The sequence below is a fragment of the Oncorhynchus nerka genome, linkage group LG10 (genome assembly GCF_034236695.1).
Source record: "Oncorhynchus nerka isolate Pitt River linkage group LG10, Oner_Uvic_2.0, whole genome shotgun sequence".
NCBI lineage: Eukaryota > Metazoa > Chordata > Actinopteri > Salmoniformes > Salmonidae > Oncorhynchus > Oncorhynchus nerka.
The window spans coordinates 388,170-401,310 of NC_088405.1; the positions used below are offsets into that span (position 1 = coordinate 388,170).

General features: G+C 42.0%; 1 protein-coding gene across 1 annotated transcript in view; it reads right to left on the reverse strand.

Annotated features, from left to right (window-relative positions):
* Nucleotides 1-124: 124 nt before the first annotated feature.
* The window catches only part of LOC135573586 (exocyst complex component 6-like), a 61,912-nt gene continuing 48,895 nt past the window's right edge, over nt 125-13,141 (reverse strand). Inside the window, exons 2-4 of the mRNA XM_065022849.1 lie at nt 12,365-12,536; nt 325-372; nt 125-226 (exon numbers count right to left, since the gene is read on the reverse strand). Coding sequence (XP_064878921.1) covers nt 125-226; nt 325-372; nt 12,365-12,536 — 322 coding nt within the window. The remainder of the gene's footprint in view (nt 227-324; nt 373-12,364; nt 12,537-13,141) is intronic.

Below are 13,141 nucleotides of genomic sequence, written 5' to 3' on the forward strand. Positions count from 1 at the left end.
ACAGAAAGAAGAGAGGGGAGAGGTAGCTTTCAGAACACACAGTGTTTATATGTTATATCTCATCAGGTATACACAAAGAAGAGAGGGGAGAAGTAGCTTTCAGAACACACAGTGTTTATAGATGTTATATCTCACCAGGTATACACAGCTGTAGTCTCTCCACAGTGGTAGTCATGTTCCTCTGCTGTATCCGACAGCGAATCACCTCCTCCGTTTGGGCTGTCACCTTTACATAAGAGAGGTCAGTCAGAGGTGCTTCCTGTCTCCATCTGTCCTCTAACTGACCACAGGAAACACTGACACGGGGGGGACGAAGAGTCTTACCTCTCTGCCGGCGTCTTGCAGTCTTCTGTTCGTGTCGGTAACCTGGCCCTTAAAATAAAAAAGATCACTACTGTCAGACAACTTCCTGTCGTAGCTGCTCACCTTGTAATCAGATCAGCCTCCATGAGGGCACAGGGACAATTCTGATTCAATCTGCAACGGGGAACTTGGAACTGTTGGTCGGCATGGAGGCTTTTATGCGGCGTAATAGATTATGACAGTCCTTCCCCCCCCCACACACAACAGATTCTGTGACAAACTTGTCAATTATACTTTGAGGATGTTTGAACTCTACTTGGTCTCTACAGGTCTTGTCAAACAATTCAATTCAATGACCCAATTGACCAGTGGGCCCTTTCCTGATAACCTCAATGAGCTCTATGTGCCATTCATTGTCTACAGTGAAAGAGCTCACTGCATTTTCTGGTAATTAAACATTGGGTTTCAGAGCTGAATATGAGTTTAGGAGGGAGGTAGGGCAGCTGCAGGTGCAGGGGGACAGAACGACCACACAAGGAGGTTCCCACATTGCGTCTCATTAGCTCATGGTAATAAGGAAGCCATTTATTCTGGGGTTAATTAAAAAGTCTCATTAATCTGTGGGAGAAAAATGGCCAGTGAGCTAGTTGATCTGCTGCCCTGTTATCTGAACATGCTTCATATACTGGCTAATGATTGGTCCAGTTACAACCTTGGGTCGACCAATCAGACCATCTACTCATCTAAAGACCACTTTCAGCTGGGGAAAGAGAGTTAAAGAGAGCTGGCCTCGGTGCAGCTGGGCTGGGGGAACCTAGACCGGCTCAGTCCTGGGGGAACCTAGACCGGCTCGGTCCCGGGGGGGAACCTAGACCGGCTCGGTCCCGGGGGGGAACCTAGACCGGCTCAGTCCTGGGGGAACCTAGACTGGCTCGGTCCTGGGGGAACCTAGACCAGCTCAGTCCTGGGGGAGGCATCATTAGGTCAACCTAGACCGGCTCAGTCCTGGGGGAACCTAGACCAGCTCAGTCCTGGGGGAGGCATCATTAGGTCAACCTAGACCGGCTCAGTCCTGGGGGAACCTAGACCAGCTCAGTCCTGGGGGAGGCATCATTAGGTCAACCTAGACCGGCTCAGTCCTGGGGGAACCTAGACCAGCAGACTAGATAGATCCACTACTATCCCTGGTTCAACATAGAGGTAGACTAGATAGATCCAACACTATCCCTGGTTCAACATAGAGGTAGACTAGATAGATCCACTACTATCCCAACATAGAGGTAGATTAGATAGATCCAACACTATCCCTGGTTCAACATAGAGGTAGACTAGATAGATCCAACACTATCCCTGGTTCAACATAGAGGTAGACTAGATAGATCCACTACTATCCCTGGTTGAACATAGAGGTAGACTAGATAGATCCACTACTATCCCTGGTTCAACATAGAGGTAGACTAGATAGATCCAACACTATCCCTGGTTCAACATAGAGGTAGACTAGATAGATCCACTACTATCCCTGGTTCAACATAGAGGTAGACTAGATAGATCCAACACTATCCCTGGTTGAACATAGAGGTAGACTAGATAGGTCCACTGATATCCCTGGTTGAACATAGAGGTAGACTAGATAGATCCACTACTATCCCTGGTTCAACATAGAGGTAGACTAGATAGATCCAACACTATCCCTGGTTCAACATAGAGGTAGACTAGATAGATCCACTACTATCCCTGGTTCAACATAGAGGTAGACTAGATAGATCCAACACTATCCCTGGTTCAACATAGAGGTAGACTAGATAGATCCAACACTATCCCTGGTTCAACATAGAGGTAGACTAGATAGGTCCACTGATATCCCTGGTTCAACATAGAGGTAGACTAGATAGATCCACTGATATCCCTGGTTCAACATAGAGGTAGACTAGATAGGTCCACTGATATCCCTGGTTCAACATAGAGGTAGACTAGATAGATCCAACACTATCCCTGGTTCAACATAGAGGTAGACTAGATAGATCCACTGATATCCCTGGTTGAACATAGAGGTAGACTAGATAGATCCACTGATATCCCTGGTTCAACATAGAGGTAGACTAGATAGATCCAACACTATCCCTGGTTCAACATAGAGGTAGACTAGATAGGTCCACTGATATCCCTGGTTCAACATAGAGGTAGACTAGATAGATCCAACACTATCCCTGGTTCAACATAGAGGTAGACTAGATAGATCCAACACTATCCCTGGTTCAACATAGAGGTAGACTAGATAGGTCCACTGATATCCCTGGTTCAACATAGAGGTAGACTAGATAGATCCAACACTATCCCTGGTTCAACATAGAGGTAGACTAGATAGATCCACTGATATCCCTGGTTGAACATAGAGGTAGACTAGATAGATCCACTGATATCCCTGGTTGAACATAGAGGTAGACTAGATAGATCCAACACTATCCCTGGTTGAACATAGAGGTAGACTAGATAGATCCACTGATATCCCTGGTTGAACATAGAGGTAGACTAGATAGATCCAACACTATCCCTGGTTCAACATAGAGGTAGACTAGATAGATCCAACACTATCCCTGGTTCAACATAGAGGTAGACTAGATAGGTCCACTGATATCCCTGGTTCAACATAGAGGTAGACTAGATAGATCCACTGATATCCCTGGTTCAACATAGAGGTAGACTAGATAGATCCACTGATATCCCTGGTTCAACATAGAGGTAGACTAGATAGATCCATAGTTTCCATTTCTTTAGCTCTCTTTTTACGCTACTGCTACTCTCTGTTCATCATATATGCATAGTCCCTTTAACCATATCTACATACTACCTCAATCAGCCTGACTAACAGGTGTCTGTATATATCTACATGTACATACTACCTCAATCAGCCTGACTAACAGGTGTCTGTATATATCTACATGAACATACTACCTCAATCAGCCTGACTAACAGGTGTCTGTATATATCTACATGAACATACTACCTCAATCAGCCTGACTAACAGGTGTCTGTATATATCTACATGAACATACTACCTCAATCAGCCTGACTAACAGGTGTCTGTATATATCTACATGAACATACTACCTCAATCAGCCTGACTAACAGGTGTCTGTATAGAGCTACATGTAGATACTACCTCAATCAGCCTGACTAACAGGTGTCTGTATATATCTACATGAACATACTACCTCAATCAGCCTGACTAACAGGTGTCTGTATATATCTACATGAACATACTACCTCAATCAGCCTGACTAACAGGTGTCTGTATATATCTACATGAACATACTACCTCAATCAGCCTGACTAACAGGTGTCTGTATATATCTACATGAACATACTACCTCAATCAGCCTGACTAACAGGTGTCTGTATATATCTACATGAACATACTACCTCAATCAGCCTGACTAACAGGTGTCTGTATAGAGCTACATGTAGATACTACCTCAATCAGCCTGACTAACAGGTGTCTGTATATATCTACATGAACATACTACCTCAATCAGCCTGACTAACAGGTGTCTGTATATATCTACATGAACATACTACCTCAATCAGCCTGACTAACAGGTGTCTGTATATATCTACATGAACATACTACCTCAATCAGCCTGACTAACAGGTGTCTGTATATATCTACATGAACATACTACCTCAATCAGCCTGACTAACAGGTGTCTGTATATATCTACATGAACATACTACCTCAATCAGCCTGACTAACAGGTGTCTGTATGTAGCTACATGTAGATACTACCTCAATCAGCCTGACTAACAGGTGTCTGTATGTAGCTACATGTAGATACTACCTCAATCAGCCTGACTAACAGGTGTCTGTATGTAGCTACATGTAGATACTACCTCAATCAGCCTGACTAACAGGTGTCTGTATATATCTACATGTAGATACTACCTCAATCAGCCTGACTAACAGGTGTCTGTATGTAGCTACATGTAGATACTACCTCAATCAGCCTGACTAACAGGTGTCTGTATGTAGCTACATGTACATACTACCTCAATCAGCCTGACTAACAGGTGTCTGTATATATCTACATGAACATACTACCTCAATCAGCCTGACTAACAGGTGTCTGTATATATCTACATGAACATACTACCTCAATCAGCCTGACTAACAGGTGTCTGTATATATCTACATGAACATACTACCTCAATCAGCCTGACTAACAGGTGTCTGTATATATCTACATGAACATACTACCTCAATCAGCCTGACTAACAGGTGTCTGTATATATCTACATGAACATACTACCTCAATCAGCCTGACTAACAGGTGTCTGTATAGAGCTACATGTACATACTACCTCAATCAGCCTGACTAACAGGTGTCTGTATATATCTACATGAACATACTACCTCAATCAGCCTGACTAACAGGTGTCTGTATATATCTACATGAACATACTACCTCAATCAGCCTGACTAACAGGTGTCTGTATATAGCTACATGTACATACTACCTCAATCAGCCTGACTAACAGGTGTCTGTATATATCTACATGAACATACTACCTCAATCAGCCTGACTAACAGGTGTCTGTATATATCTACATGAACATACTACCTCAATCAGCCTGACTAACAGGTGTCTGTATATATCTACATGAACATACTACCTCAATCAGCCTGACTAACAGGTGTCTGTATATATCTACATGAACATACTACCTCAATCAGCCTGACTAACAGGTGTCTGTATATAGCTACATGTACATACTACCTCAATCAGCCTGACTAACAGGTGTCTGTATATAGCTACATGTACCTACTACCTCAATCAGCCTGACTAACAGGTGTCTGTATATAGCTACATGTACCTACTACCTCAATCAGCCTGACTAACAGGTGTCTGTATATAGCTACATGTACCTACTACCTCAATCAGCCTGACTAACAGGTGTCTGTATATAGCTACATGTACATACTACCTCAATCAGCCTGACTAACAGGTGTCTGTATGTAGCTACATGTAGATACTACCTCAATCAGCCTGACTAACAGGTGTCTGTATGTAGCTACATGTAGATACTACCTCAATCAGCCTGACTAACAGGTGTCTGTATAGAGCTACATGTACATACTACCTCAATCAGCCTGACTAACAGGTGTCTGTATATATCTACATGAACATACTACCTCAATCAGCCTGACTAACAGGTGTCTGTATAGAGCTACATGAACATACTACCTCAATCAGCCTGACTAACAGGTGTCTGTATATAGCTACATGTACATACTACCTCAATCAGCCTGACTAACAGGTGTCTGTATATAGCTACATGTACATACTACCTCAATCAGCCTGACTAACAGGTGTCTGTATATATCTACATGAACATACTACCTCAATCAGCCTGACTAACAGGTGTCTGTATATATCTACATGTACATACTACCTCAATCAGCCTGACTAACAGGTGTCTGTATATATCTACATGAACATACTACCTCAATCAGCCTGACTAACAGGTGTCTGTATATATCTACATGAACATACTACCTCAATCAGCCTGACTAACAGGTGTCTGTATATATCTACATGTACATACTACCTCAATCAGCCTGACTAACAGGTGTCTGTATATATCTACATGAACATACTACCTCAATCAGCCTGACTAACAGGTGTCTGTATATAGCTACATGTACATACTACCTCAATCAGCCTGACTAACAGGTGTCTGTATATATCTACATGAACATACTACCTCAATCAGCCTGACTAACAGGTGTCTGTATATAGCTACATGTACATACTACCTCAATCAGCCTGACTAACAGGTGTCTGTATGTAGCTACATGAACATACTACCTCAATCAGCCTGACTAACAGGTGTCTGTATATATCTACATGAACATACTACCTCAATCAGCCTGACTAACAGGTGTCTGTATATAGCTACATGTACATACTACCTCAATCAGCCTGACTAACAGGTGTCTGTATATATCTACATGAACATACTACCTCAATCAGCCTGACTAACAGGTGTCTGTATATATCTACATGTACATACTACCTCAATCAGCCTGACTAACAGGTGTCTGTATATATCTACATGAACATACTACCTCAATCAGCCTGACTAACAGGTGTCTGTATATATCTACATGAACATACTACCTCAATCAGCCTGACTAACAGGTGTCTGTATATATCTACATGTACATACTACCTCAATCAGCCTGACTAACAGGTGTCTGTATATATCTACATGAACATACTACCTCAATCAGCCTGACTAACAGGTGTCTGTATATATCTACATGTACATACTACCTCAATCAGCCTGACTAACAGGTGTCTGTATATATCTACATGAACATACTACCTCAATCAGCCTGACTAACAGGTGTCTGTATAGAGCTACATGAACATACTACCTCAATCAGCCTGACTAACAGGTGTCTGTATATAGCTACATGTACATACTACCTCAATCAGCCTGACTAACAGGTGTCTGTATATAGCTACATGTACATACTACCTCAATCAGCCTGACTAACAGGTGTCTGTATATATCTACATGAACATACTACCTCAATCAGCCTGACTAACAGGTGTCTGTATATATCTACATGTACATACTACCTCAATCAGCCTGACTAACAGGTGTCTGTATATATCTACATGAACATACTACCTCAATCAGCCTGACTAACAGGTGTCTGTATATATCTACATGAACATACTACCTCAATCAGCCTGACTAACAGGTGTCTGTATATATCTACATGTACATACTACCTCAATCAGCCTGACTAACAGGTGTCTGTATATATCTACATGAACATACTACCTCAATCAGCCTGACTAACAGGTGTCTGTATATAGCTACATGTACATACTACCTCAATCAGCCTGACTAACAGGTGTCTGTATATATCTACATGAACATACTACCTCAATCAGCCTGACTAACAGGTGTCTGTATATAGCTACATGTACATACTACCTCAATCAGCCTGACTAACAGGTGTCTGTATGTAGCTACATGAACATACTACCTCAATCAGCCTGACTAACAGGTGTCTGTATATATCTACATGAACATACTACCTCAATCAGCCTGACTAACAGGTGTCTGTATATAGCTACATGTACATACTACCTCAATCAGCCTGACTAACAGGTGTCTGTATATATCTACATGAACATACTACCTCAATCAGCCTGACTAACAGGTGTCTGTATATATCTACATGTACATACTACCTCAATCAGCCTGACTAACAGGTGTCTGTATATATCTACATGAACATACTACCTCAATCAGCCTGACTAACAGGTGTCTGTATATATCTACATGAACATACTACCTCAATCAGCCTGACTAACAGGTGTCTGTATATATCTACATGTACATACTACCTCAATCAGCCTGACTAACAGGTGTCTGTATATATCTACATGAACATACTACCTCAATCAGCCTGACTAACAGGTGTCTGTATATATCTACATGAACATACTACCTCAATCAGCCTGACTAACAGGTGTCTGTATATAGCTACATGTACATACTACCTCAATCAGCCTGACTAACAGGTGTCTGTATATAGCTACATGAACATACTACCTCAATCAGCCTGACTAACAGGTGTCTGTATATATCTACATGAACATACTACCTCAATCAGCCTGACTAACAGGTGTCTGTATATATCTACATGAACATACTACCTCAATCAGCCTGACTAACAGGTGTCTGTATATAGCTACATGAACATACTACCTCAATCAGCCTGACTAACAGGTGTCTGTATATATCTACATGAACATACTACCTCAATCAGCCTGACTAACAGGTGTCTGTATATATCTACATGAACATACTACCTCAATCAGCCTGACTAACAGGTGTCTGTATATAGCTACATGTACATACTACCTCAATCAGCCTGACTAACAGGTGTCTGTATATATCTACATGAACATACTACCTCAATCAGCCTGACTAACAGGTGTCTGTATATATCTACATGAACATACTACCTCAATCAGCCTGACTAACAGGTGTCTGTATATATCTACATGAACATACTACCTCAATCAGCCTGACTAACAGGTGTCTGTATATAGCTACATGTACATACTACCTCAATCAGCCTGACTAACAGGTGTCTGTATATAGCTACATGTACATACTACCTCAATCAGCCTGACTAACAGGTGTCTGTATATATCTACATGAACATACTACCTCAATCAGCCTGACTAACAGGTGTCTGTATATAGCTACATGTACATACTACCTCAATCAGCCTGACTAACAGGTGTCTGTATATAGCTACATGTACATACTACCTCAATCAGCCTGACTAACAGGTGTCTGTATATAGCTACATGTACATACTACCTCAATCAGCCTGACTAACAGGTGTCTGTATATAGCTACATGTACATACTACCTCAATCAGCCTGACTAACAGGTGTCTGTATATAGCTACATGAACATACTACCTCAATCAGCCTGACTAACAGGTGTCTGTATATATCTACATGAACATACTACCTCAATCAGCCTGACTAACAGGTGTCTGTATATATCTACATGAACATACTACCTCAATCAGCCTGACTAACAGGTGTCTGTATAGAGCTACATGAACATACTACCTCAATCAGCCTGACTAACAGGTGTCTGTATATATCTACATGAACATACTACCTCAATCAGCCTGACTAACAGGTGTCTGTATATATCTACATGAACATACTACCTCAATCAGCCTGACTAACAGGTGTCTGTATATAGCTACATGTACATACTACCTCAATCAGCCTGACTAACAGGTGTCTGTATATATCTACATGAACATACTACCTCAATCAGCCTGACTAACAGGTGTCTGTATATATCTACATGAACATACTACCTCAATCAGCCTGACTAACAGGTGTCTGTATATATCTACATGTACATACTACCTCAATCAGCCTGACTAACAGGTGTCTGTATATATCTACATGAACATACTACCTCAATCAGCCTGACTAACAGGTGTCTGTATATATCTACATGAACATACTACCTCAATCAGCCTGACTAACAGGTGTCTGTATATATCTACATGTACATACTACCTCAATCAGCCTGACTAACAGGTGTCTGTATATATCTACATGAACATACTACCTCAATCAGCCTGACTAACAGGTGTCTGTATATATCTACATGAACATACTACCTCAATCAGCCTGACTAACAGGTGTCTGTATATAGCTACATGTACATACTACCTCAATCAGCCTGACTAACAGGTGTCTGTATATAGCTACATGTACATACTACCTCAATCAGCCTGACTAACAGGTGTCTGTATATATCTACATGAACATACTACCTCAATCAGCCTGACTAACAGGTGTCTGTATATAGCTACATGTACATACTACCTCAATCAGCCTGACTAACAGGTGTCTGTATATAGCTACATGTACATACTACCTCAATCAGCCTGACTAACAGGTGTCTGTATATAGCTACATGTACATACTACCTCAATCAGCCTGACTAACAGGTGTCTGTATATAGCTACATGTACATACTACCTCAATCAGCCTGACTAACAGGTGTCTGTATATAGCTACATGAACATACTACCTCAATCAGCCTGACTAACAGGTGTCTGTATATATCTACATGAACATACTACCTCAATCAGCCTGACTAACAGGTGTCTGTATATATCTACATGAACATACTACCTCAATCAGCCTGACTAACAGGTGTCTGTATAGAGCTACATGAACATACTACCTCAATCAGCCTGACTAACAGGTGTCTGTATATATCTACATGAACATACTACCTCAATCAGCCTGACTAACAGGTGTCTGTATATATCTACATGAACATACTACCTCAATCAGCCTGACTAACAGGTGTCTGTATATAGCTACATGTACATACTACCTCAATCAGCCTGACTAACAGGTGTCTGTATATATCTACATGAACATACTACCTCAATCAGCCTGACTAACAGGTGTCTGTATATATCTACATGAACATACTACCTCAATCAGCCTGACTAACAGGTGTCTGTATATATCTACATGAACATACTACCTCAATCAGCCTGACTAACAGGTGTCTGTATATAGCTACATGTACATACTACCTCAATCAGCCTGACTAACAGGTGTCTGTATATAGCTACATGTCAACATACTAACAGGTGTCTGTATATAGCTCAATCAGCCTGACTAACAGGTGTCTGTATATATCTACATGAACATACTACCTCAATCAGCCTGACTAACAGGTGTCTGTATATAGCTACATGTACATACTACCTCAATCAGCCTGACTAACAGGTGTCTGTATATAGCTACATGAACATACTACCTCAATCAGCCTGACTAACAGGTGTCTGTATATAGCTACATGTACATACTACCTCAATCAGCCTGACTAACAGGTGTCTGTATATAGCTACATGTACATACTACCTCAATCAGCCTGACTAACAGGTGTCTGTATATAGCTACATGAACATACTACCTCAATCAGCCTGACTAACAGGTGTCTGTATATAGCTACATGTACATACTACCTCAATCAGCCTGACTAACAGGTGTCTGTATATAGCTACATGTACATACTACCTCAATCAGCCTGACTAACAGGTGTCTGTATATATCTACATGAACATACTACCTCAATCAGCCTGACTAACAGGTGTCTGTATATAGCTACATGTACATACTACCTCAATCAGCCTGACTAACAGGTGTCTGTATATAGCTACATGAACATACTACCTCAATCAGCCTGACTAACAGGTGTCTGTATATAGCTACATGTACATACTACCTCAATCAGCCTGACTAACAGGTGTCTGTATATAGCTACATGTACATACTACCTCAATCAGCCTGACTAACAGGTGTCTGTATATAGCTACATGAACATACTACCTCAATCAGCCTGACTAACAGGTGTCTGTATATATCTACATGAACATACTACCTCAATCAGCCTGACTAACAGGTGTCTGTATATAGCTACATGAACATACTACCTCAATCAGCCTGACTAACAGGTGTCTGTATATATCTACATGAACATACTACCTCAATCAGCCTGACTAACACATGAAGCTACATGAACATACTACCTCAATCAGCCTGACTAACAGGTGTCTGTATATATCTACATGAACATACTACCTCAATCAGCCTGACTAACAGGTGTCTGTATATATCTACATGAACATACTACCTCAATCAGCCTGACTAACAGGTGTCTGTATATAGCTACATGTACATACTACCTCAATCAGCCTGACTAACAGGTGTCTGTATATATCTACATGAACATACTACCTCAATCAGCCTGACTAACAGGTGTCTGTATATATCTACATGAACATACTACCTCAATCAGCCTGACTAACAGGTGTCTGTATATATCTACATGAACATACTACCTCAATCAGCCTGACTAACAGGTGTCTGTATATATCTACATGAACATACTACCTCAATCAGCCTGACTAACAGGTGTCTGTATATATCTACATGAACATACTACCTCAATCAGCCTGACTAACAGGTGTCTGTATATAGCCATACTATGTGGCCGTGCTACTCTTATTTCAAATGTATTTTTACTGTTGTTTTATTTCTTTACTTACCCCCACACACACACACACACACACCACACCACACACACACCACACACACACACAGTTAGTGTCACCACACACACACACACACACACCACACCACACACACACCACACACACACACAGTTAGTGTCACCACACACACACACACACCACACACCACACACACACACCACACACACACAGTTAGTGTCACCACACACACACACCACACACACACACCACACACACACACACCACACCACACACCACACACACACCTTTTTTTTGCACTGTTGGTTTGAGCCTGTAAGTAAGCATTTCACTACACCTGTTATATTCGGAGCATGTGACTAATACACTTTGATTTGATTGGGTCTCCTGTCTCACCATCAGTTTCTCTGCGTCGGCACGGACTTTGAGCAGCTCGGTGATGGCGTCCACAAACCCCTGGTGGTGGAAGTTACACATCTTCTCTATCTCTCTGTCATGGTTACGGATCCTGACCTCAAGCTTCTCCATAAACCTCTTGTGGGCATTAGGCTGGTCATCGTACACAGATCTGAAACACACAAAGTCAGGGAACAGGGGCGTTAGATCTGAAACACACAAGATCAGGGAACAGGGGAGTTACAAGGTCAGGGAACAGGGGAGTTACAAGGTCAGGGAACAGGGGAGTTACAAGGTCAGGGGACAGGGGAGTTACAAGGTCAGGGAACAGGGGAGTTACAAGGTCAGGGAACAGGGGAGTTACAAGGTCAGGGGAGTTACAAGGTCAGGGGACAACAGGGAGTTACAAGGTCAGGAACAGGGGAGTTACAGGTCAGGTCAGTTACAAGGTCAGGGGTTACAAGGTCAGGGGGGAGTTACAAGGTCAGGTCAAGGTCAGGGAACAGGGGAGTTACAAGGTCAGGGGACAGGGGAGTTACAAGGTCAGGGGAGTTACAAGGTCAGGGAACAGGGGAGTTACAAGGTCAGGGGAGTTACAAGGTCAGGGAACAGGGGAGTTACAAGGTCAGGGGAGTTACAAGGTCAGGGAACAGGGGAGTTACAAGGTCAGGGAACAGGGAGTTACAAGGGGGAGTTACAAGGTCAGGGAACAGGGGAGTTACAAGGTCAGGGAACAAGGTCAGGGGAGTTACAAGGTCAGGGAACAGGGAGTTACAA